The 26,812-nt window shown below is 45.4% G+C and overlaps 2 protein-coding genes across 3 annotated transcripts; both read left to right on the plus strand.

Moving 5' to 3' along the window:
• The first annotated feature begins 1,106 nt into the window (after nt 1-1,106).
• On the plus strand, nt 1,107-4,151 carry cv (crossveinless). 2 transcript variants are annotated; one of them, XM_066300990.1, is made up of 5 exons: nt 1,107-1,297; nt 2,857-3,081; nt 3,138-3,341; nt 3,395-3,611; nt 3,670-4,151. In XM_066300990.1, the coding sequence occupies exons 2-5, from the start codon at nt 2,868-2,870 to the stop codon at nt 3,770-3,772; spliced, it is 738 nt and encodes a 245-aa protein (XP_066157087.1). In that variant the 5' UTR covers nt 1,107-1,297; nt 2,857-2,867; the 3' UTR covers nt 3,773-4,151. The 2 variants fall into 2 exon arrangements, with proteins under 2 accessions (XP_066157087.1, XP_066157088.1); XM_066300991.1 differs by lacking the exon at nt 1,107-1,297 and adding an exon at nt 1,405-1,680.
• A 1,691-nt stretch (nt 4,152-5,842) lies between these two features.
• Nucleotides 5,843-26,165, plus strand: Dhc1 (Dynein heavy chain 1). The gene is made up of 41 exons (XM_066300732.1): nt 5,843-5,919; nt 6,438-6,575; nt 6,627-6,929; nt 7,387-9,204; nt 9,268-9,456; nt 9,522-9,633; nt 9,694-10,092; nt 10,147-10,310; nt 10,599-10,697; nt 10,858-11,058; nt 11,189-11,430; nt 11,484-11,670; nt 12,254-12,535; nt 12,583-14,175; nt 14,416-14,588; nt 14,638-14,816; nt 14,872-15,059; nt 15,155-15,349; nt 15,396-15,811; nt 15,865-16,189; nt 16,325-16,795; nt 16,898-17,113; nt 17,166-17,613; nt 17,763-17,935; nt 17,988-18,196; nt 18,246-18,484; nt 18,665-19,528; nt 19,578-19,766; nt 19,820-19,965; nt 20,017-20,164; nt 21,323-21,423; nt 21,473-22,792; nt 22,844-23,092; nt 23,501-23,669; nt 23,723-23,875; nt 23,928-24,188; nt 24,314-24,654; nt 24,703-25,113; nt 25,165-25,284; nt 25,344-25,496; nt 25,557-26,165. The coding sequence occupies exons 1-41, from the start codon at nt 5,893-5,895 to the stop codon at nt 25,941-25,943; spliced, it is 13,998 nt and encodes a 4,665-aa protein (XP_066156829.1). The 5' UTR covers nt 5,843-5,892; the 3' UTR covers nt 25,944-26,165.
• The last annotated feature ends 647 nt before the right edge of the window (nt 26,166-26,812 follow it).

Consider the following 26,812-nt stretch of genomic DNA (forward strand, 5'->3'; position numbering starts at 1 on the left):
GTTGACAGCCAAATAATTTCTGTATCAATAGCTTTGAGATGACGTTAAATTAACACCCTAAGGGATGACTTATGGGTAGTACAAAAGGTTTTAGTAAACACGTTCATTTAGACATACGAACAGTACACACAATGCTTTTGTTTGGTCGGAGAATAACGAAGATGTGCATACATAATTGCGTCATATTATTGGTAAAAAGGAATTCTAACGTTGGCGCCATCTCAGAGCAATGACTCAAAGCTTCACAAAAATTACAAGTAACAAGGACAACGTCACTTTCAAAACAAAGCCGTGACAGGTAATTACGAATTGATGCGTCATCGATAGTTCCGTTGAACAAAAAATTGTTTGAGAAAAAAAAAAATGTTTGTTACCTTTTTTGATGTTTTCTTTCTCACGGCATCATTGCTGACATTCTCAATGGAACAAAACTAGGTTAAATCTATTCGGGGATGATTCAGGAAGGGTCTCAGACCAAAGACACTTGTTTCACCTCCTAAAGAGGTAAAATATTGAAAACTTAAAACACGTTTGAACTTGAAAATAGAAAATTTAAACATACTTTCCTGTTAAACTTTTCCCAGATTATTTATCGTAAACAGTCAGTCTCTGACAAGTTTGTCATGCGTTCATAATACCTCCGCCTCTGTCTCCCACATAATCTCAAACTCCAGCGAGCCTCCGACGGTTTTCGGCGACCGTCAAGATTTCAGGAATGCACGCCGTGAGACCCCATGGCGACCACCAAGGAAGTTCTGTGTTTCGGTGACCATAGAGAGAGGGCTATTGTACCCAAACAGGTACCACCGAAAAGGCTCTTTACGGGAGCAAATATGATCCGTGACTTGCCCTTTTGTCATCAAAACAAAACGTTTGAGACAATTTAATAACCAAAAATAGAACTTTTTCACCATGGCCCATGTAACAGGTACCTGCAATAAACAGCTCCACGGAGTCTGTTCAGGTATGCTGGAATTAATTAAGAACACCTATAAGAGACGGGCAGGGCCGTACTCTGTGCGGTTACAATACCGTAGGCAGCCTCAGATACGGGGCAAACTGGCCTGAGGCTCGGTCTGCACGAAGGTACGACTGAAATACGGTACTGCAAACGTCGAAGTCGAGTGCGGGCCTCGGCAATGGGGAAACCTGAAATCGACAACATTCAGTCTAGTATTCTCTCTCGGTCTCAAGCTTGTGAAGCATCGGAAATTGCTACTCATTTTTCCGCTTTTCATCTTCGTTCATTGCTCGCGTGGGACTTTTATTGTATTGTGCCTTACAGGGGGATATAGAGGTGAGTGCCAGAGGGCATACTGCAAGGTGTGATCGTATGCATGCGCGATATCTAAGCATTCTTGGTGTTAATTCCGTGATAATGATTATTCTTTAATGGGCAGTGGCTTCCCGCTGCCCACATGCCGTTCAATTGTGTTTATTGAAACGTTTTTTTTTTTTTAAGTGCATTTAAAGCACTTGTGCAAATAGAGAACGTTATTTTTAACCTTAGTGTGAGAAGTGAGAAAAAGTGCGCATTCTACTCTCATAATTAACTTTCAGTGGAATGTTGTTTGAAGAGAATAAAATGCAAATAAACATCTTTCAATATCCCGTGCATACATGTGCTTCAGTGCTATTTTTATCAATGGATTATTGGAAATTTCAGTTGGTATTTGTAACGCGAGTGGCCCGTAATTCACAACCCCGAACCCTTCGAGATAAACCTAGTCAATATACCCCCGAAGCATATTTTTCAGAGGGTATGTGAGGTTGCCTACCTTTACAGCTCCTTTACTGGCACATTGCCTACGTTTACACGGAAAAGGTCACCAACAAAAAAAATCGAAAATTAACAACTTTAATACAATCAGAGATTTTTCCAGGATTATATTGATATTACCTGCTGATGATGCCTTCATCGGTTTTTCTTCAGTTAATATCTTCCCCGGCTCGTGTTGGATGCGCCTTTGATCGTTAATGGCGCCGAGTAGAAATATCACGCTCCTCTCTGGGTCGCTGAGGATCAAGAAAAATTTCAACGTTTTTCACGCAGACGTACACCTGGAAAAGCAAATTTCCACATTTAAAATCAAAAATTTTACTAAAAATGGAAAAAAACTACACTAAAACTGTGACATTCTGAACAGAAAACGATTTCCGAAATATGATTATAAGAAGTTTGTTCCCATTTTGACCCAAGTTCAATTTCGATCAGCCTATACAGGTTGTGCCAAACTAAAGGTCAAACATGGACCGTTTTGGCTCCAGAATCGACTTTGTCTAGAAGACATCGACATTCAACCGACGTGAATACAACAAAAACAAACAAAATAAACACCTTTTTGTATATGTTTTTTTAACAGGCTTACTTCTTGAGCTATTGGACAACGCATGCGTTGCTATGACTATGCGGGATAAAATGTGGTTCCCACATAGCGGTGCACATTTTGCCGGTAATGCGCAGGATAATCTAAATAATATTTTTTCGGTCGATGGGTCCGCATAGACGTACCTATCAGGTGGCCTGCCCGAAGTCATGATTTGAACCCATTGGATTTTTTCCTCTTGGATTACATGAATTGGTGCATAAAACTCATGTAGCTGCCAAGTGAAACCCGCCAGAGAGAGCGACGGCGACCGCCCTTTTAGTGTAACAAGATCCGGCATCTCATAACGGGCGCGCGATTAAACAACTTTATTTATTTTCCGTATACGTTGTCTTATTACATGTAAATTGCGTCGTGTATTCAGGAAACACCGCGTGTACGTACAAACCCCCCAAAAGGTAGTTTGACCCGCACACCTATCTTGGATTGACTTGAACCTTTAACGTCGAAATTTTCCATATTCCTGCAGACTCATCGACAATGAAGCTGAACCTTCTCCCCATCGTGCTCTTCGTTCTCAGCACCCTTCCTTCGCAAATTCTGCCCTGCAACGAGGCCGTGTGCGGAAGTGTCGTAAGCAAGTGCCTGCTCACCAAGTCGTGCAATTGCGACTTTAATTTCGAAAATTGCACCTGCTGCAAGGAGTGCCTCAACTGTCTCGGCTACTTGTATAACGAATGCTGCTCCTGCGTCGGTATGGCCCCACAAATTATTCGCTATTCTAGGGTTGTTATAATAGGCTTCTCGTAGACATGTGCCCGAAACCCAACGCAACGACCAGCGCTCTCAGCAAGAAGTCGCACGTGGAAGAGTTCTCGGAAAGTTCAGTGCCGGGCCTGTTCAACGCTCTCACCGAGGCTCCTGACGTTTTGGGCAGGTGGAACAGTACCACTTTCCCCATCGATATCGACGTCAGCCAATACTCCAACAAAAAGGAAGTGAAACTGTTGATGCGTAAGTTCCTAAATTCCTTTCTATTCGGGAGGAGTAACTTTATTGCGTTGCAGAGCAAAACAATGCAGAACAGCAAGTACTGCCGGAGAAGCCCAATCCGAACATCTATACGGTGAACTGTACTGTGGCTTTCTGGAGTCAGTGCATGAGCTGGGCTAAGTGCAAGACAAGCTGCCAGACCATGGGCTCGTCCAGCTACCGCTGGTTCCACGACGGGTGCTGCCAGTGCATAGGAGAGAAGTGCATCAACTATGGGATCAACGAGAGCAGGTATGAAGCAACTATTAGAAGCTCGAGTTACAAATGCCTCGATAATGGTACGTTTCAGATGTACCAGCTGTCCTGTATCGGACGACTTTACCCAGGATGGAAACAACATTGACGAGGACGATATGGATTATGGAGAAAACGAGGACGAATTCAACGACTGATTTCGTTCCGTAATGACTACTGCTCTTATCTCAAACTCCTATTACATGCAGCTAATAGGGGCCGTTGATTTGATTATTTTGATGATAAATTTTGGACTACAGGCTGTACATTTTCAATGTAGACCCCTGGTAGTCTAAAGCGTGTGTAACAATTCAACCATGCATGATTAATTATTTATTATGTAACGTTTTAGCCTTAAATGTAATATTATTTTTTAAGTAAGCATGTTGCCGTGAGGTAAAAAATATGGGTCCTTCTGATTTCATTTGATGAAATGGTATACGTAGCTATAGAAGCGTAGCAGCAATTGCTTCCTATGTCGTGTAAATAAATAGTGTATATTATTGTACAGAAATATAGATGAATCAGGATTTTAAATGGAGTGTTATTGGGTGAAACCCCTTTGTGGCCCAGAAGCCGGACAACGTTTCTGCATCGAATGGTGAATGCGACGTGTTGTTGCAACAGCCAAGTATGTTGGGTTGTCTACCTTGGCCCTTCAAGTATACGGGTGGTCGCCAATGCGGACATTTTTCAAATCGACGTGCCACCCCGTATTTTTCTAAGATTGCGACGCGCCTTCTTCGGATATCAATATCTGAAGGTGGTGACTAACTGTGAGATTTAATTCCTGCGTAAAACGCCTTTGAAAGGTCACCAAGAATCACCTTCTCACGCACCCGATAAAAGCTGTTTGTGGTTCTAAATCGCACGGGGGTACAATTTAACATAACTGCAATATACCCACCCTGTAAAATTAGTTGATACAATACAGTACGTTGTACGTAGCTGACCCCACTATTACCATCTTTGAAACGGCGAGGGTTGCAAAGCCGTATAATGGGAAAGAGGTGCTATTTTTCGGAACCTTTTGGAATGTCACAAACAGCGTTGCCACATTTCTGTCGGCTTCCGAGGTTTTACGAAAAATTAGAAAGTGGTCGAAATATTAAATTGTGTTTAAAAACCGTCTGGTAATAACAATAGCACGTTCTTTTGCTAGTTTCTTCCTTTCTACTGGTCTCACGGTAACGTTTCGCATTCGAGACGTGAATACGAGGCAAAAATAGCTGCAAACGGAAGTCTTTCTCCTATTCTCGGCGCGCTTTAAAATTTTTTTTAATTGGACAAATCCATCGGGTTCGTATCGGGGGAATCAGGCGGCCGAGTGGAAAAAAGCGCCCGAAGGAAATTTCCACATATGAAATAAAAACGGAGATGTTGCAGCAAAATTCATCGGCGCCGTTCATGGTGTACCAAAAATCCCCAGTAAAAATTCCGACCTTCGACCCATTTTCCGGCCCCGATCGCGCCGGAAATAACAATAGTGAGCTCACCTAAATGGGACGAAACGCGCGAGCGGGGCCCTTGGAAGATGCTCGAAATGGGAGTTCCTCCGACATCTTTGTTTCCTCGGTTCCTTCTCATCTCCACGAAGGTTCTGATAGACGTTCCTTCTTATTCGGCAACGGACAAGCGACGATTTGGCTCGAGCAACAAGAGTCTAATGGTTGTTTTTGGCCGTTTCTGAGGTATCAATCCGTGCCATCTCTTCTCCGATGGGGGCTGCAAAAGTCGCATGTCTCCCGATTTATACCACAATATCCGAGGGAATAATGTGGGGCAGGCCTCGGGCGGGGATGGCGCGGCCCGGCACTGACGCAAACCCCCTTTTGTCCGCATTCCTAATCCCCCCAATGATTTATTGCTTTATAAGTAATTATTATTTATTTCTATTTAAATAAAACTGCATTGAGGTCCATAATATGGTCCTCTTTCCCGTTGAAAGGTGGGCGCATCTTCGAGGTAACCACTGTCCCTGCGATCACCGAGGGGGATCGAGGATGGCCCCCGAAAGTTCAATAATAACGGGGACAGACGAGTTGCCAATTATTACTATTATGAAACGTCGATAATAGATTATTATGGAATTTCAGATGTCGTGACTCCATTAGCGGAATTGTTAATCGAATCAGAGACAACCATTAGAGGGGGGCAAGTCCCATATAAATTTGATTAATTTCTCGGTCGGCTTTTACTTGTCTTCGGATCACATGCCAATTGGCAGCGGTCTTGCGAGCCCTCAATGTGAGCCTTCTCTATTAGGGACCGTACGGTCATGGCCAATGAAGAGCTCCTGAATAAGGTAAATTTCTTTTATGCTTTTCAATATTTAGGGGGGCACGCAATGGATTCCGTGACTCAATTGGCGGCAGCTATTAGGCGAAATAGTTCCGAGCCCCAGTGTGCACTTTGCGACGCCTAATGAAACATGTCTCTAAAACGGGGGGGCAATAAGCTGATCCTGTTGCAAGGGCTGCGAAAGTACGCCATGCCGAGCCGTTCGAACAGCGAAGAGTCTACATTGGTGAGTTCCATGTTGGCCATAAATCACCTCTTGCCAATATGAGAATATATCACGGATATGTGTTTTTTGCCCCGTGCCTGGAACACTCCTGGCACGGCGTTAAGTATAAAACCCCCCTGGGCCAGTGTCAAGAGGGCTTTCTTTTAAGTGGCATGTTTGTGCACGGAATTAGGGGCCGGTCCTCGTCCGAAGACGAGTCCGACGAGGGCCTCGATAGTTGCGATGATTTGCTCATGGTAGTTTTCAGTGGTTGTGCAGTATCGAGGTTTCAAGTGACGGGTTATGGTTGTTTGCAGCGACGAAGGGAAGAATGCGAGCGCAAGGCCAGGAGAGGGGAGATGGACCCGAGGCTGGAGTTCACCTTCCAGATCCTCATCGACGCCACCGGCTTACCGAGACACGAGATCATGGACCACGTTTTCGAAGGTGACATGGTAAACTATTGTTAAGAGCATAAATCCGGTGTGAGACAACTGCCGCCGCAGCTGGACGAAATCAACCAGCTTTTTCTGCCGCACATGAAGACGAAGCTCATTTGGTTTTACCAAGAGATGCTGGATACCGAGGCCATGGCCGCGGTGGAAATCAAACCCAGCACCAGCAGACAGCTGCAGCCCAGCACCAGCAGGGCCAACCTGCAGCCCAACATCACCCCGATCTATAAGAAAAAGCTGTTTTTGACCGAGGGCTGGGACGTGCCCCTCACGGGCATTTGCATCTACATTTTCCGGACCAGCAGCAGCAAACAACTCCCCGAAGAGGGCTTCCAGAAGGACCTCTACTGCGGGGTAATCTCACTGGGTCCGACTGACTTTATCTCGAGGACGATTTTCATAGAGGCGGTGAAATCAGGACGGATCAGTGGCGGGTTTTGGTAGAATTCACCTTTGGCCCTTTTAATATCCTCCTAATCTTAGTTGCCGTAAAAACTGAGAACTTGGCCAACAAGACTTTCCAGGCCCAATGCCAGTGCCGGATCTCGGGGGCAAGCGAACCTCAGCGCAAAAAAATTACCTACTATATGTCCGCCACTGTTCGCAGTGCCAAATATGTAGTAAGTCATTGTCGTATCACAATGCTTCAACATCCAGCAAGTGTCCGACGTTTTTGTTGTAGCTTCTCATGTCGAATTAAAATTATTCCAGGTACGTCACTGGTTTTCCCGTACTTAAACGCATTTCACGGTTTCTACGAAAATTAGCCCGAACTGACATGTGACAACAACTTAATTTGCCCCTCACGCAGATAGTGGACGCCCTCAGAGTGGGCATGGTTCCGACCATCGAAAGAGTCATCGAGCACGTCTTCATGGAGGCTCTGGCGCATCCGAGTCTGGACTGTGAGGACGACGCCGCGAACTGCCCGATGGTCAAGAACCTCTTACTGCCCAGTTTGAGGTCGTTCTGCAGCGTTTTGAGGGTGTGCGAGGAGGTAGCCGACGAGGGAAATTTGTTCGATGACGGTCAGGCGTTAATGCGCAACGTGCGCACTGAAGAAATCAAGGAAATGGCGAAGCTGCCGGAAAAAGTTCAAGAGATGGAAGAACGCGTTAAGGGCTGGTGCAAGCGGCTGGACGAAATCCTGAAGGAAAGCGAACAAATCCGCAAGGAAAATGACGCCTCTGGCCCCCAGGATGAGTTGGAGTATTGGAAAAAGCGTGGGGCGCAGTTCTCGCAAATCGCCAATCAAGTCAACTCGAAGGAGGTGCAGATGACGGTTTTGTGCCTGAAGATCGCCCGGTCCAAGGTGCTCAAAGAGTGGAAAGACACGGACAAGAAAATCACATTCTGCTACAACGAATCCAAGGACAATGCCAAGTTCATTCAAGCACTGGAAAGCAAATGTCACTCCCTGTACTTGGACGATCCCGTGAAGATGCGTGACTGCATTATGGGGCTTTTGCAGACCGTCAGGCTCATCCACAACGTCTCCCAGTTTTACAACACCTCAGAAAGGTGCTCAGCTTTGATGGTCAAAATCACAAATCGAATGATCGAGACGTGTAAAAGCTACATAACATGCCGCGGACAGGAGAGCATTTGGGCCCAGGATAGAGGGCTTATCAAGGACAAGCTGATTCAATGCATACTCCTCAATAAAGTCTATAGAAAAACTTATCAAGTGGTCAAAAATCAGGTCATTTTGCAGGCCACTAGGCCCTTCAACTTCTCGGAAAATTACGTTTTCGGAAAATTCGATGCTTTTTGCCGGCGACTATCCAAAATCATCTCCATGTTTGATATGATTGATGATTACGCAGGGTTGTTTCAGAGGAGAATGGAGGGGTTGCTCCTAGGGGATGCTCTGGATGATGCAGTGCATAATTTCACGGAAATCAAGGCCATTGTAATCAACAAGCAATATGACTATTTAGACCAAAGAAACGCGAGCTTCGAGGAAGATTTTTCGAATTTTCTGGAGAATATTGAAATGTTGAAGGAGAAAATTGCAGACACAGTCGAGCGCAGCTTTGACAGTGTCTGGGAGACTCCCCAAGGGATCCGGTTCCTAACTAGATTCGAGAAGGTCAGCGAAAAAATCCCTTTGACCAAGTTGGAAGAAAAGTACGAGCGCATTTTGAAGTACTGCGAAAAGGAAATGGACAGAATAGTGAAAATGTACAAGAAACAGAAAGACGACCCTCCCATACCGCGCAATTTCCCCCCCATAGCCGGTAGGGTAAAGTGGGCGCGGTGTCTGGCCGCCCACCTGAACGAATTACTGACCAGCGTGACGTCACACCATGTGATGAAGAGCTTGCCCACCACTGTGGAACTTTCGAGACGTCATAAGACGGCAGACCACTTGCTGAAAACATACGAAACCGATATGATAGCCTTGTGGATGAACCAGCACGTTTCGGATGCGGACAAGTGCCTCACCAGGCATTTGATCGCCGTGTGTCCGGAACAGCAAAAGCTGAAAGTTAACCTCCAAACTGCCATACCATTACTGATCCGAGAGACCGATTTGATGATCAAAATGGACCTACCCGTGCCCATGGTGGCCTTGACCATGTACACCAAGCAAGACCATTTCACTTTGGTGCGGGACTCTTTGCAGGTGAACTTTTCCTCGGGAGAATTTTTGCAATATCGGAAAATGTTCGGTTAAATTTTTCTTTAGTTCTTGATTAATGATTTTCTGAGAGTGGTCAAGAGCGTAAAGCTGGAGGTGAGGCCCTTGTTCTTGCCCCATCTTATCAGATTGTCCAAGAAGATACAGCCGGGGCTCACGCAGCTCGATTGGGTCTCCGAAGATTGGCAGAGTTACGTGGACTCGGCAAATGCCACTATTCACAGCTTTAAAGAACTGGTATGTTGCTAATTTGACATGATACGCCACTGGATAAGCAATTAAACCGCAGTTATTTTCTACAGACTGACAGAATCCACGACATATACGATAACCGAGTATTGGAAGTGCTGACCAGCATGCAAACAATACAGCTGCACGCCCTCCCTGAGGAAGGAGACCCACCCTGGGACATAGGTACTCTCCGCCCTGTTCCCCCGCCGTAGCTTAATTTCTCCCTCTTTCTCCTCCATGCAGAGCAATTCTGTGACAAAACTGACGAGATCTGCAGATCTTCCGCAGCAGAGCTCCACAAAAAATGCACCATGGTGGAGGAGGCAGTGGACGAAATCCTGCTGCTGATTAAGCATGCCCGACTGGACCCTGCGCAGTCCGAGGATGTATTTGCCGACGAGGACAAACCACCGGACATTAGTCCTCGGTCTGGTCAGCAGCAATCGGACTGGACTTTAGTGTGGGAGTGCTTCGAGAAACCACACTTACTCTTCAGCGGAGGAATGAGTAAAGCCATGCAAGATGTGGTAAGGGGCGCTGTGGGGGAAATGAGACGGTACTACACGAGGAAAGTCATTGATGTTCTGGTGAAAGTGACCAGACACTCGTTGGACGCCTTGAGGAGGAGAATTTCCTTGGAATGTATTTATTACTGTTGATACTGAGATATAACGATTTCAGCGTTCATATATCTAGATAAAGAGGAGAGGAGTCCAGTTTTTGTACTGAACGCAGTTTTATTGATTCCCAAAGTGGGAATTCAGCCAGATTTGGAGGAGGTGCAGGAGGTTCTCAACTTGGCCGGCAAGAACATCACGGCAGTCTCCAAGGGAGTGGGCCAATGGGCGGCGAGTCAAGAGGTGAGCAATCTCCCTCTTTTGCCCTCACACATTTACAGTGATTTTGCAGCTTAAATTTCTGACAATGACGGAGAACAGTTGTAATAGTTTCGGCGTAAGTAAACTCTTACAACTGCCTCATTAAATTCCTCCAGTATCATGTGGTAATACGTATTGTATCTCTTTCCCTCCTGCTCATCCTTGTGTCGGAATTACAATCAAACACTCTCACTCACCCTCACAAAAACGCACAATTAAATACTCAAAACTCGTAACTCGCAAACACTGCACACTCTGTAATAACTAAAGGGAGCTTCGGACAAGAAGTCCGTATGGAAGAAAATCGCCGGACCTTCGTCCAATTTGATGGACGTCGTCAATCGGTCGCGAAGCTTCCAACAGCCTGTGGTAAGGAGTAAACTAGAAATATCAGAGTACGTCCCTGGTAATGAAATCGATGAATCACAGTGGCTTTCCAGTGGCGTCCTCATGAATTAACTTCACTAACACCTCATTAAAACCCTTCAATGTAGTTCTTCAATCGAAGATAAGGGTCGGTTTTCTTTAGAAAAAACCTTCGAAAATCTCCCTGGTCAAGAACAACGAAGAAGATTTCAGAATGCGCCGCAGAAAGCTCTATCGTCTGCTCACAGAGGAGAAGCCCATGTTTCCCCTGCAACACCGCAATTTCTACAATCACGTAATGGAAAACAAGGAGGTGATCAAGACCCTGTCTCTGCTGACATCTTGCGCACAGGAGATGTGTGACGTAAGTCTCCTCTTTCAGCTGTCGAAGGTCAATCTGTCTCTTTCTCTCTCTCTCTCTCTCTCTCTCTCTCTCTGCGACTGCGCCTCTTAATTAAAATTGTGACATCTCCTGGCGTTTTTTCTGTCCTCAGGAGATGTCACAGTTTCTCTCGAGATGGCGCCCCTACAGCATCTTGTGGAGAAACGAGAAATCGCAACGCGAGCTGCTCGGCCTCAAGTTGGCCGAGTTTGAGACGCACCTGCGCAGACACGAGGAGCTCAGAGACAGGCTCAGCACTGAGCCCGATATTTTCGTGATTGGAAATTGCCTGGCAATTTCAACGGAGAAATTGAAGTACGGCATAATCACCGAAATCAAAAGCTGCACCTACAGGTAACTTCCTTTAAGGGTGCAATAAATATTTCAGAGGTTGTGTGGTGTGACAGAATCGGACAGGCAATGAAGAAGAAGTACCGAAGGGAGATGGACTACGTTTACGCGGTTATTAGCGAGATGGAGCGTAAACTGGATCGCACCATCAGGGACCTGGACGACGTGCGCATGATCATGGATACCTTGAAGAAGATTCGCGAACAGGAGGTGGACATGGAACTCAAGATTATTCCAATCGAGGTAAGGAACGCTTTACTAATCGAAATCATATGAGAAACTGCAGTGCTTTAGACGGCCATCGTCCGTTCAGAAACTGTGACATCTCTTAGTTTATCAAGCTTGAGAAGTGTCACAGTTTCTCAGGGGAAGATGAGTCTGGAACAACGCATTTTCCAAAGGAATAGTAAGGCAGAAGACAGCAGTGTAACAGTCTCTTGCTTGCGTAATATGGCGAGTGTAAGGTTCGATAATGACGTCATAAATGCCGTCACTTTTTCACGCGTCATTATTATAATGAGGCTACTCAATGACGTAGTGCCGCGAGTGTCTTGTGATGACGTCGAGGATGTTTAGTAACACAGAGGTGTATCAAGGTTCCCTCCAAAAATACTTCTGAGGAAAAAAATCGTTCTGTTAGGAAAAGGTGACGTCAGTGACTACGATCAGCGTTTTGTCTTGCTCCTCCTTGAAGTTTTCCAGAAAATTTTTAGTTCTACTTTCGAAAAAATCAGAGGCGTGCGACAACCTTTTTTTGTTTCAATATAACTGACTCAAATGGAGCTAACCCAAAACAAGGTTGTCGCTGATCTGTTCCTCAATTTAGGACGCGTTCAACGTGCTCACCCGCTTCGACATCGGCGTGGAATCGGAAATAATCGAGCAAGTGGACACTTTGCGCTATACTTGGAAGCGCCTCCTCGACCACGCCCTCCAAGTGCAAGTCCACTTGCTGGAGATGCAGCCTCAATTCCAGAGCGACCTCAAGACCAACTTGGAGAAATTCCGACAGGATAAAATCGACTATTGCGAAGAGTACCGCACTGCGGGACCCATGCAGCCGGGGCTGACTCCCCGAGAGGCCTCCGATCGCCTCATTTTCTTTCAGGTAATTTCAAGAAAGAACACTTTTCTGGTTTGACTTTTTGATCTTAGAACCGGTTTGACGGCATGTGGAGGAAGCTACAGACCTACCAGAGCGGAGAAGAACTCTTTGGACTGCCCACTACTGATTATCCCGACTTGGCTCAGATTCGCAAAGAACTCAACTTGCTGCAGAAGCTCTATAAGCTTTATAATGACGTAATTGACAGGGTAAATAGTTACTACGACATCCCTTGGGGGGAAGTGAACATTGAAGAGATCAATAACGAACTGATGGAGTTTCAAAATCGCTGTCGCAAGCTGCCCAAAGGGCTTAAAGAATGGCCTGCCTTCTTCGCTCTTAAAAAAACCATAGATGACTTCAACGACATGTGTCCACTACTGGAGCTGATGGCCAATAAAGCTATGAAGCCACGCCATTGGCAGCGCATCATGGATTCCTTGAACCACATTTTCGAGTTTGAGAGCGAGGGATTTTGTCTGAAGCACATCCTCGAAGCGCCATTGCTCCAGCATAAGGAAGACATTGAGGATATCTGCATTTCTGCCATGAAGGAAAAGGATATCGAAGCGAAGTTACGGCAAGTGACTAATGAATGGAGCGTACATGAACTGACGTTTATGACCTTCAACAACCGTGGAGAGCTGCTGCTCAGAGGAGACACAACTGCAGAGACCATAGGGCAGTTGGAGGACAGTCTGATGATCCTCGGCTCGTTGCTGAGCAACAGGTATAACGCCCCTTTTCGGAAACACATTCAGCAATGGGTGCACGACTTGTCGAATACCAACGAAATCCTGGAAAGGTGGCTCTTGGTGCAGAACATGTGGGTGTATTTGGAGGCGGTGTTTGTGGGGGGCGATATCGCCAAACAGCTGCCTAAAGAAGCAAAAAGGTTTTCGAAGATCGATAAATCCTGGCAGAAGATCATGCAGAGGGCACATGAGACTCCGGGGGTGGTGGCGTGTTGCGTGGGAGATGAAATGCTTAAGCAGCTGCTACCCCATTTGCAAGAGCAGCTGGAGTTGTGCCAGAAGTCTCTCAGCGGCTACTTGGAGCGCAAGCGCATGATGTTCCCTAGATTTTTCTTCGTATCTGACCCAGCTCTGTTGGAGATTCTAGGACAAGCATCGGATTCTCATACAATCCAGAATCATCTCTTGTCGATCTTTGACAACACCAGATATGTGAAATTTCACGACATCGAGTACAATAAAATCACCGCCGTAATTTCCTCGGAAGGAGAGACGATCCAGCTGGAAAAAGCAGTTCGGGCTGAGGGCAGTGTGGAGACCTGGCTCACGCAACTACTCCACACCTCCCAGGCCTCCATTCACTCCATTATACGGACTTCATACGCGACGATCAGCGATTCCAACTTTCATATGCTCGGCTTTCTGGAAAAGATGCCCGCGCAGGTAGGTCTTTTGGGGCTGCAAATGATTTGGACCCGAGATGCCGAGCTGGCTCTACTGCAAGCCCGCCACGACAAGAAAATAATGCCGGATACCAACAACAAGTTTCTGGAGCTGCTTAACAACATCATTGATCAGACCACAAGGGATTTAAGCAAGATTGATCGCACCAAGTTCGAAACGTTGATCACCATCCACGTTCACCAGAGGGATATTTTTGACATTTTGGTGAGTGTTTATCTACAGGCAACAGCGCATTGGTCATTTGTCTCTGGCAAGCGTCACTAAATTGACTCTAAAGCAAAACTGTGCAAGATCGCCAGCTTTTGTGCTGCTTAGCAGATGCGTTTTAATTGACCGAAAAACTGTTTAATGCGAATCAATGTAAATTTCGCGACTTTTCTCGTTTTAAAAATGTTGCCACATTTCAATTTTTTCCTCACTTTTCTGCTATTTTTCTGCTCTTAGTGTCGCATGAACGTGCGCCACGTTAACGACTTCGAGTGGCTCAAACAGTGCCGGTTCTACTTCAAGGAGGAGCAAGACAGAACGCTGATCGTGGTCACTGACGTCACCTTTTCCTACCAGAACGAATATCTGGGGTGCACCGAGCGACTGGTCATCACCCCCTTAACTGACAGGTTTGAGGCTCTTTACCTGTCGAACCCACCTAATAAGGAAAACTTGCAGGTGTTACATTACTTTGGCGCAAGCTCTGGCCATGAGTATGGGTGGAGCGCCCCAAGGGCCCGCGGGTACTGGCAAGACTGAAACCGTCAAGGACATGGGCAAGACATTGGCCAAGTACGTGGTAGTGTTTAACTGCTCCGATCAGATGGACTACAGGGGTTTGGGCAGAATTTACAAGGGTACTTTTGGGTTTTTTGAAGTGGGGGTTTAATGGGGAACGCGGGGATCTGGCAGGGCTGGCACAGTCAGGATCGTGGGGCTGCTTCGACGAGTTTAACAGGATTGAGTTGCCGGTCTTGTCGGTGGCTGCGCAACAAATTGCGGTGGTTCTGGCCAGCAAAAGAGAGAAAAAGAAAACCTTTCAGTTTACCGATGGAGACATTGTCGACTTGTGTCCGGAATTTGGGATTTTCATTACCATGGTAACTATCTGTCAGTGGCAACACCGCGGCAGTGTTTTGTTTTTAGTAACTGTCAAAAAAGCTAGGTTACGGGCTTGCATTTTTTCTTCCCACAGAACCCTGGATATGCGGGGCGCAAGGAACTCCCGGAGAACCTCAAAATCCAATTCCGTACCGTCGCCATGATGGTACCGGATCGTCAAATCATCATTCGCGTGAAACTGGCCAGCTGCGGCTTCCTCGAAAATATCACTTTAGCCCGTAAATTCTACACTCTCTACAAGCTCTGCGAGGAGCAACTGACCAAACAGGTGATCCTTCTTTATCTCAACCTTCTCATTTCTCACCAACAGACAGGTTCACTACGATTTTGGTCTGCGCAACATTCTCTCCGTTCTGCGCAGCCTCGGAGCAGCCAAAAGAGTCAATAACAAGGACACTGAAAGCACCATAGTAATGCGAGTTTTGAGGGACATGAACTTGTCCAAATTAATAGACGAGGACGAACCCCTCTTCATCTCCCTGGTGGCCGATTTGTTTCCCAATCAGGTACTGGAGAAAACCGCTTATCCAGAACTGGAAGAAGCGATTAACTGCCAAGTAGAGGCTGCAGGCCTGGTGAATCATCCCTCGTGGGAGCTGAAGCTAATACAGTTGTATGAAACGCAAAGAGTGCGCCATGGGATCATGACTTTAGGGCCTTCGGGGGCGGGGAAGACCAGCTGCATTCAAATTTTAATGAAAGCGCTTACGCAGATGGGGGAATCCCACAAGTGAGTAAATCTATTTCGTCTGAATGGAAACTTAATTTGATTTCGTATTCCAGGGAAATGCGCATGAATCCCAAGGCCATTACCGCTGCGCAGATGTTTGGAAGACTGGACGTGGCCACTAATGATTGGACTGACGGAATCTTTTCTGCCCTCTGGAGGAAGACTTTGAAAATGAAAGGGGAAGAGCATGTGTGGCTCGTTTTAGACGGACCGGTGGACAGTATTTGGATTGAGAATTTGAATTCGGTTTTGGATGACAACAAGACTTTGACGCTGGCCAATGGGGACCGATTGCCCATGGCGCATACTTGTAAAGTCATCTTCGAACCTGAAAACATTGACAACGCCTCTCCGGCTACAGTGTCACGCAACGGAATGGTACGTAATTTAACGTAAACCAGGCAACAGCGCAGCCGTCTTTGGTTTAACGACGGTTTCAAAAGCCAGCTCAGAAACTATCAACAAGGAGGCGCGACGTTGCCATAATGCACTGTTTTCCCCTAAAATTTCCAGGTATACATGAGTTCCTCCGGCCTTAACTGGAAACCAGTTGTCAAAGCATGGCTGAAGAAACGTTCCTCAAAAGAACAGGACGTATTTAACAAACTTTTTGACGACCATTTTGGGGCGCTTCAGAATTGGGGGGCTCAGAACTTGACTCTCGTCATGGATGTGCTGGAGTGCCATATCATTCTGCAGATCATCAACTTGCTGGAAGGGTTGATTCCCAACGATGCCGGTGAAGATAAGGCGGCTGTCAAGGATATTGAGATTGAGGATGACATGATGATGGATGAGTCTGAGAAGACAGCGGAGGAGCGCAAGAGCTTCACTCCCGAGCATTTAGGGAAACTGTTTGTGTTCGCTTTGACTTGGGGCATGGGGGCGCACTTGGAGACTGATGATCGGCTCAAGTATGACAAGTTTATAAAGGAGAATTTGTCTGATTTGAATTTGCCGATTAATGGAGCGAAAAATCCCAATGTAAGTATGTAAAATTTCTGAATTTCAGGGAAGTTTTTTTAACTTTTAACTGAGATTTTTACGCGTTTTGAGGAACACAGATCAGTATTTTTTCTCGTCCAGGCCACAGTCTTCGACTACGTAGTGAATCCCAGCGGCGATTGGGTGATGTGGAACACCCTGGTACCCAACTACGTCTATCCCGAGTTAACCACCCCCGAATACTCCAATATCCTGATCCCCATAATGGACAACGTGCGTATCAATTTCCTCATCGACACCATCGCAAAGCAGGAAAAAGCTGTTATGCTGATTGGAGAGCAGGGCACTGCGAAAACTGTAATTATCCTCTTGGATTATCAATATAAGAATAATCAATTCTGCGCATCAGGTCATGATGAAGGCCTACATGAAGAAGGCCAATCCAGAGGTGCATCTGCACCGCGCCTTCAATTTCAGCAGCGCCACCACCCCATATCAATTCCAGAAGACCATAGAGAGCTACATTGAGAAACGAATGGGGAACACGTTCGGTGCCCCGAATGGGAAGAAGCTGATTGTGTTCATTGACGATGTGAACTTGCCCGAAATCAACTGTTGGGGGGATCAAGTTACCAACGAAATAGTGCGGCAAACTATGGATATGGGAGGTTTTTACAGCCTGGAGAAGCCGGGGGAGTTTACTACCATTGTGGATGTTCAATTTGTCGGCGCCATGGGGCAGCCAGGAGGCGGCAGGAATGATATCCCCTCAAGGTTGAAAAGGCAATTTAGTATCTTCAATTGCCCCCTACCTGCGGATGTTTCCATTGATAAAATTTTTGGGGTGATTGCTCAAGGTATGTCATATTTTCCGAAAAGAAAAATACTATGAAAATTTGGCAACAGTGGAAACTCGAAAAATAATCGGTAATTTTACAAAAAAATAATGTTTAAATACAAAAGAGCGTAACGTTGCTGCCATCGTTAAAATTTCTCCCTTAACAAGGCCACTACAATGCCAAAAGGGGCTTCACCTTGGAGGTGCGCAACCTCGTCAAGAAACTAATACCCCTAACCCGGTTATTATGGAAAAGCACCAGACAGAAGCTACTCCCCACTCCGGCGAAATTCCACTACGTGTTCTCCCTCAGAGATCTATCCAGAATCTGGCAGGGAATGGTGAATATTTCCTCGATTTTCCCTATTCGGTCCCAATAGTAGTCTTGCGCAGATCGGAACACTTTCCACGGTGATCGAGTCCGAAGGCTGCATGATGTTACTATGGAAACACGAATGCGTACGCGTCTTCTCAGACAGATTTACAGTGGAGGACGACAAGGGGTGGTTCAACCAAGAAATCATGCGCCAAGTGGAGGAGAACCTTGGGACGGAGATGCGCGAGAAGTGCGCGCCTGAGCCTGTTTTTGTCGATTTCATGAGGTTAATATTTAAGTTACTTGTGGACGTTGCGGTAACTTATGCACTGTAGGGACGCGCCCGAACCTACTGGGGAGGAGGGTGAGGACACAGACATGGAGTTGCCGAAAGTGTACGAGCCGGTTTTTAGCAGAGAGGAACTGCGTGATCGTTTGGAAATGTTCCTGACGCAGTTCAATGAAATGGTGCGCGGTAATGGCATGGATTTGGTGTTTTTTCCAGACGCTATGCTGCATTTGGTGAAAGTATCCCGGGTGATTAGACATCCCAGAGGGAATGTTATGCTCGTCGGTGAGTTGTTATAGTTGAATGGAAAAAATACATATACTTTGACGCACTAATGAGCAACCCTGTATAGAGCATTGGGCTATTCTTCTCATAAATTTCGTTTTGACGATAGTTAACAATTCTTCAAGATTAATTTCCGAAAATGTAGTATTTAACATTGCCATCACTACTATTAATCATCAGGAGTGGGAGGCAGCGGCAAACAGTCCCTCACGAAACTCTCCTCATTTATCGCGGGCTACAAGACGTATCAAATCACCCTCACGCGATCCTACAACATCGCCAACTTCCTGGAGGATCTCAAGGTGCTCTATCGCACTTGTGGCTGCCAAGGCAAAGGTACCACCTTCATCTTCACCGATTTGGACATCAAAGAGGAGGGTTTTTTGGAATACTTGAATAACATCCTCTCATCAGGAGTAATCTCCAATTTGTTCACCAAAGACGAGCAGGCGGAAATAATCCAAGAACTGACTCCGATCATGAAACGAGAGAACCCAAAACGCATCCTCAACCAGGAAGTGGTCATGGATTACTTCATGAACCGCACTTGCCAGAACTTGCACGTGGTCTTTTGTTTCTCCCCTGTGGGGGAGAAGTTCCGCAATCGAGCCCTTAGATTCCCAGCCCTCATTTCTGGATGCACTATTGACTGGTTCCAACCCTGGCCCAAGGATGCTCTAGTTCTAGTAGCCCGACATTTCCTCACGGAGTTTCAAATAGCCTGCACTGAGGAGGTTAAGGAGGAACTAGTGACGGCCCTCGGCTCTATTCAAGACGTAGTCGCAGCCACTTCTACCGAGTATTTCCAGAGGTTTCGGAGGGCCACTCACGTCACACCCAAGTCCTACTTGAACTTCATTGCAGGCTACAAAAGTATCTATAATAGCAAGCAGAAGGAACTGAGTGATGGGGCATTGCGCATGGACACTGGCTTAGAAAAATTAGCTGAGGCTTCTTCTTCAGTGCTTGTCCTCAAAAAGGAGCTCGCGGTGATGGAAAAAGAATTGGCAGATGCTTCTCAAAGGGCGGAAACTGTCCTAACAGGTAAATAGTTCGGGTGACTTTTGGAGTAGAAATTTATAAAATGTTCCAGAGGTGACTGAAAGAGCTATGCAAGCGGAGATTGTCAAAAATCAGGTGCAAACAGTAAAGGAAAAGGCGGAGGCTTTGGTGCTCTCTATAGCCGAAGAAAAAGCCTTAGCGGAGCAAAAATTAGAGGCTGCTAAGCCGGCTTTAGAGGAGGCAGAAGCTGCCTTAAACACCATCAAGCCAGCCCACATCGGTAGATACTATAAAATAATACCCCATTTCTTCCTTAATAAAGATTAATTTCAGCGACTGTGAGAAAACTTGGTCGACCTCCTCATCTAATCATGCGCATTATGGACTGCGTGCTGATTTTGTTCCAAAGGAAACTTCACCCTTTGATCCCGGATACTGCGGCGCCCTGTCCTAAACCGTCTTGGGCAGAGTCTTTGAAGGTTACTTTTGAGGACCAAAACATAGTTCTCTGTCTAAAAGAACCATTTCAGATGATGGCCTCAACTACGTTCCTGCTACAGTTGCAGAACTACCCCAAGGACATAATTAACAATGAAATGGTGGAGCTGCTGCAACCCTATTTTGAGATGGAGGACTACAATATGGACACGGCCAAAAGGGTTTGCGGCGATGTGGCCGGTAAGCTTTCACCGTGTATCGAAGTCAAATTAGGATCTACGAGGATATTGATATCCTCACATATTTCGGCTTTAATTTTATTAAATTATTTGAGCAATAAGCTCACTATCGTCCTCTTGAGACCCGTGTTTTACTAAAACCTAATCAGCGTTGCAACCGCGCTACCCGCCTGGCCTGCCTTTCTACTTTCGCTTTGTGTGAAAACGTGGCAACCGTGCCTTTCTCCGCGGAGCCTTATTTTTGTTTATGTATGACGTCAAACAGTCAGCTGGACTGCTCGTATCGTTAGTTCCGCGTTGCCAGCTTTATCATAGATTGGATTGTATTTTTATGTCGTTTATTACATAAATTAATGGTTTTCTCAGTTATTATTAATATTTGGATTTATGTAGATTTGGTTAATTCGTACTATTACTACATAAATAATCTGTGGTGTAATTGTTAAGACCCGTGTCTTAGAAGAAGCAAGCAAGAAGAATCAACGTGGCAACCGCGCCGCCCGATATGAATAGATTCGTCATATCTATTGATAAGGTATCAGTCGCTCTTCGCCTTTGGCGGAGGCGAGACGTGCGACCGCGCTCGTACAATCACTAATCGTTTGCTCGATCTTATTTTCATGAATATACACCCAACAGCTATACGTTGGAGTACGCAATTTTTTGATTTTTAATAAATTTTCTGCACTGAAATTTTCATTAAATTTACTTTGTCAAAACGGAAATATACAATAATTGACTTTTCAATAATATTTCCTTGAAATTTATAAATATTTTTTTCAGTAACAGTCAAAATGAAATTCGAACGCAATTTTAAAAAATTATATGAACGAAACGAGAAAAACTTAATACTAAGCAGTGGGCAGAACCTCCACACTGCTTTTGATCTGTTGGGCATACATGAAACCAATTTTTCGCAACCGGACTGATCCGCCACTGTGTTTAACAGTCGAGCGAAAACTTTTCCTTTAGAGATTCATTTCCGAAGAAAATGAAGAAAATATCGAGGCAGCATTACAAGTTTACAAATTTTAGGAAACCTTTTTCCAAAATATCTCGCAAACAGGCCGAAGGACATTTTTCATATTTTACACGCTCAAGTCCATGCAAGTTGGTAAGTTTTCACTGACTGAATTTAAGCGCTTAAACGTTGATCTAGGATTGCTTTCTTGGACCAAAGCAATGGCTTTCTTCCACAGCGTGAATCGCGAGGTTCTTCCCTTGAAGGCAAACTTGGCCCTACAGGAAGCTCGTCTAAAGGTAACTCGAACCCATTTTTATAAACTTGTTCCCCAATTATTGCGTCCAGGTGGCAATGGAAGACCTGGCTGCAGCTGAGCAACAACTTGAAGAGAGAGAAGAGTCTCTGAAGCAAGTAAAAGAGCAGTACGATTCCGCGGTCATGGAAAAGCAGCGTCTCACTGATGCGGCCAATTTGTGCCTCAGGAAAATGAATACCGCCACCACACTGATCAAAGGTTTAGGGGGGGAGAAGGTGCGCTGGACACAGCAGAGCAGGGAGTTCAAAGAGCAGCTGGGGCGGCTCGTGGGGGATGTTCTGCTGGCCACCGGGTTCCTATCATATTGCGGCCCTTACAACCAGGAATTTCGAGGCAGTTTAGTGAAGATTTGGATGGAAATCCTTTCAAATAAATGTATTCCCTTCACAAGTGGTCTGAATATCACCAATATGTTGGTGGAAAGCGCCACCGTGTCAGAATGGACGCTGCAGGGGCTTCCCAACGACGAACTTTCGGTGCAAAATGCCTTAATCGCCACAAAATCTCGGTCTTATCCATTGCTTATAGACCCGCAAAATCAGGGGAAAATGTGGATCAAGAACAAGGAGGTTGACAACAACTTGCAAATTACTAGTTTGAATCACAAGTACTTTAGGACCCACCTAGAGGACTGCCTGTCGTTGGGCAAGCCCTTGTTGATTGAGGATATCGATGTCGAACTAGATCCAGTTCTGGACAACGTTTTAGAAAAGAACTTTATCAAATCTGGAAGTATAGAGAAGGTGATTGTGGGTGATAAAGAATGTGACGTGCTTAAAGGTTTTATGCTCTATATCACCACGAAGTTACCGAACCCGCCCTACTCCCCTGAGGTCAGCGCTAAGACGTCAATTATTGACTTCACGGTGACTATGTTGGGACTGGAAGATCAGCTCTTGGGGAGGGTGATTTTGATGGAGAAGGCCGATTTGGAAGCCGAAAGGGTGGCACTTTTTGAGTCGGTGATGCAGAATCAGAAACGCATGAAGGAGCTTGAGTCCAATTTACTTAGCCGTCTCAATTCCACCGAAGGCTCATTGGTGGACGACGAAGAGTTAATTAACGTGCTGCAAGTGACCAAAACCACTGCAGAAGAAGTTACGCAAAAGCTTTCAGTTTCCGCTCAAACCGAGAAGAAAATCAACGTGGCAAGGGAGGAATTTAGGGCGGTAGCTGCGCGCGGCTCTATCCTCTACTTCCTCATAGTGGAGATGAGCAACGTCAACGTCATGTACCAGAACTCTTTAAAACAGTTCCTGATCATTTTCGACAACTCAATTACTAAGTCGGAGAAAAGTACCAACACCTCGGAGAGAATCCAAATCATCCTCAAATACCTCACTCACGAGGCAAATATCTCTAAATCCACGAAAGAAAATTACTAAAAAATATTTGTTTAGGTCTGGACCTTCACCCAAAGGAGCCTCTACGAACGTCACAAGGACCTGTTTACACTGATGATGGCCATGAAGATCGACTTGCACAAGAACGTCATCACCCACGAGGAGTTCATGGTGTTTATCAAAGGGGGTGCCTCGTTGGACCTCAATGCGGTGCAGCCAAAGCCGTTCAAGTGGATTCTAGATATTACCTGGCTCAATTTGGTAGAGATCAATAAACTGGCCATGTTTTCTGGAATACTGATAAAGGTGGGTGGGGATGACGACCAACTTGTGAAAGCACCGGTTTCAAGAAGTGAGCGGAAATTAGCGAATTCTTCCTGGATCGAGTTCAAAAAGGGAAAGTGTAATGGAAAAAATTGTTTTCTCAAGCTTTTAGAAATTGAAACCACTCTGGACTGGAGCCTGGAAGTTTTATTTAAATTTCCATAAAAATTTGGCAAATTGTGATTTTAAATTGAAGTTGGAACATTTTTGTAATGGAAATTTATGTACTAATTTAGGGGCTTTTTAATTCAAGTTAAGTACGTTTAGCCAATATAGGCCTCGAATACTTCACCGTTCCTGACAATGGTGAACGCACATTTCTAAATAAAAAAAATTGCACATACCTCGAGTTCCAATTTTTTTAACTCACTATTAATGAGCTCGGTGTAGATCGAAAGTACGGAAAAAGAGTGGAAAATCTGGTACGAAAAAGAACGACCCGAAGAAGAGGATATTCCATGCGGCTACCACAAGTCCCTTGATGTGTTCCGCAAGCTCCTGCTCATCAGATCTTGGAGTCCCGACAGGACTTTGTCGCAAGCACGCAAATACATTATGGGTACCACTTCAGCACCATCTTTTTGCCACCACTTTTAATCAACCCTTGCCCAGATTCTTTAGGGCCGGAATATGGGGAACCGTGCATTCTTGACCTGGAAGCAACTTGGACGGAATCCGAGCCGCGCACCCCACTAATCTGCATCCTCTCCATCGGCTCTGATCCCTCTCCCCAGATTGCCGCCTTGGCTAAGTCCAAGGAGATCAGTAAGATTTCTTTTCCTGCCCCTCTCAAGCTCCTATATACGAATCATTTTAGCTTTAAAGTCTGTGTCGATGGGTCAGGGGCAAGAAGTGGTGGCCAGAGATATGATTGAGCATTCGTTGCAGCATGGAGAGTGGGTTTTACTGCAAAACATTCATCTGTCCTTACCCTTTGCTAGCGAGGTGATGAGCATGCTAGTTGACGCGGAGACAATTGAGGATTCATTCCGGATTTGGTTGACTACGGAGGTGCACGATCAATTCCCCATAGGGCTGCTACAGATGGCGATTAAGTTCACCAACGAACCCCCACAAGGTAAGTGGAAAATTTGAAGCAAATTTATCTTTAAATATTCTTGACAATTGGTGAATGCGGGATTATGTAAATTTCACCCGAATTTCACTAAACTTTCCAAAATGAGTTGAAGAAAATCGCAATAGGGATACGGGCGAGCTTAAAGCGCACCTACCAAAACGTCACCCAAGACTTCCTAGACTATTCCACGCAGTCTCAGTGGCCCCCCTTACTCTACGCCGTTGCATTCCTGCATACAGTGGTGCAGGAAAGACGCAAATTCGGACCTCTGGGCTGGAATGTCCGGTATGAGTTTAACCAGGCAGATTTCGCGGCCAGCGTCCAATTCATCCAGAACCACTTGGATGATATGGACCCCAAGAAGGGAGTCTCTTGGCCTACCGTTTGTTATATGCTAGGGGAGGTGCAGTACGGTGGAAGAGTCACTGATGACTTTGATAAGCGACTTCTAACTACGTTTACTCAGGTAATAATGGACGATTATTCTTTACAGACAGGTAATAGGAGGCTTTAGGTGTGGTTCTGCGACGTGTTGCTTCGCCCGGGGTTCGAGTTCTACAAGAACTATAAAGTACCCCAGACCAGGAACCTACAAGGCTATATCGACTACGTCAACGGGCTGCCAGCCACTGATACTCCAGAGGTATTTGGTTTGCACGGAAATGCAGACATAACCTACCAAATTAACACGGCCAAAGGAATTTTGGATACGATCCTTAGCGTGCAGCCTAAAGAAGGTGGTGGAGGAGGTGGGGAGACTAGGGAGAGTGTGGTTTATTGCCTGGCGCAAGATATGTTGGAGAAACTTCCCAAGGCTTATAACAGCTTCGAGGTGAAAGAAGCCTTGGTGCGGATGGGCGCTCTTTTGCCCATGAACATTTTCCTGCGTCAGGAGATTGACCGAATGCAGAAAATTATCAAAGAGGTCTGTGTGTGATGAATTGATGAGTATAAACTATTTAGGCGGGATGTGCAGGTGCGGATGACACTGACTGACCTTAAGTTAGCCATTGAAGGAACAATCGTTATGAGTCAAAATTTGAGGGCTTCTTTGGACGCAATGTATGACGCGCGCATTCCGGAACGCTGGCTTAGGGTAAAGATCTATTGTAAAATCTTAAAAGAGCTTACTAGTTCAAATGGTTATTGCGACAGATTTCATGGGAATCGGCCACTTTGGGCTTCTGGTACACTGAGCTCTTAGAGCGCGACGTTCAATTCAGGGGATGGTGCAACCATGGAAAACCTAACGTCTTTTGGATGACCGGATTCTTCAACCCCCAAGGCTTCCTCACGGCCATGCGACAGGTGAATAATTATTACCCCAAATATCCTTAAATACCTAGGTGTATGTAACTCAATTTTCAGGACGTAACACGCGCCCATAAAGGCTGGGCCCTCGACTCCGTTGTGCTGCAAAACATGGTCACCAGATACAACAAAGAAGACATTAAAGAGGGTCCGCAGGAGGGGGTATATGTACACGGCCTATTTCTGGAGGGTGCAGGTCTCGACAGGCGAACTGGGAAGTTGGTAGAGAGCAAGCCTAAAGTGCTCTATGAGCAGATGCCTGTGATCTACATATATTCAATCAATACTACTGCAGGAAAAGACCCTAGACTTTATGAGTGCCCCATTTACAGGAAGCCGCAGAGGACCGACTCGAAGTACGTTGGCAGCATCGACTTTGAAACTGACCATAATCCGAGGCATTGGACGTTGAGAGGTGTGGCGTTGTTGTGTGATATTAAGTAAATAAATAACTTTAAAAGTACTTTTAACAAGAATATAGCTAAAGGAATAAATCGAAGTGATTATTAATATCAAATAATCACAATTTTGCCGACCAAAATTGATATTTTCAATAACCGGAAATGCTGACAACAAAACAATTGAATTCAGACCTGCGCGAACATTGAAATTGACGTCCACGGCCATTGGATGAACTTTGCGGTGGTTTATCGGGAATATTTGAGAAATATGACTATTTGGAAATTTATAATAAAATAAAAAATATATAAATCCTAAAAAAATGCATCAAATTGTGTCTTTCAGAGAACCAGGGGTTTTCTTATAGTACTTAACCCACTACGGGACATTTGACAAGAAATTTACAAAATTGCACCAGAAGAGTTGTTACGATTAAACTTTTCGAAAAAAAATTCTCCCATTTTGTATTTTCGTCTTTACTCGTTCATCTCTGGCACCCTTGTTGGCCAATTTGCCGTATATTCAGTGTATTTATACATTTTCCGGTCTTTCACGACGTCCGCAGATACTGGGGGAAATGTGGCGAAACAACATTTAAAATGTTATAAACTGAACTCACCTTGTACAATTGCTCACAACATAACACATTGCACTAAAAACGAGCACTTTCCGAGAGTTACTCACGTTCAAAATTCACCTACAGAAATAACAAGATAAATATCGTCCGTTCGACTGCGAAATATGAACATACACAAACGCAGGAGTAACAAATATAACCTCAAATTTCGTGTCTTGTGTTTTGTCCACCAGATGTCGCTCGTATTTTCCCTGCTGCAGGGCAAGGCCATGTTCGGAACGTGACGACCTGCGCCTCCACCGCTCACCTGGAGCATTTACTGTAAACCAGGTTGGTC

Source organism: Euwallacea fornicatus, chromosome 37 (assembly GCF_040115645.1).
Source record: "Euwallacea fornicatus isolate EFF26 chromosome 37, ASM4011564v1, whole genome shotgun sequence".
NCBI lineage: Eukaryota > Metazoa > Arthropoda > Insecta > Coleoptera > Curculionidae > Euwallacea > Euwallacea fornicatus.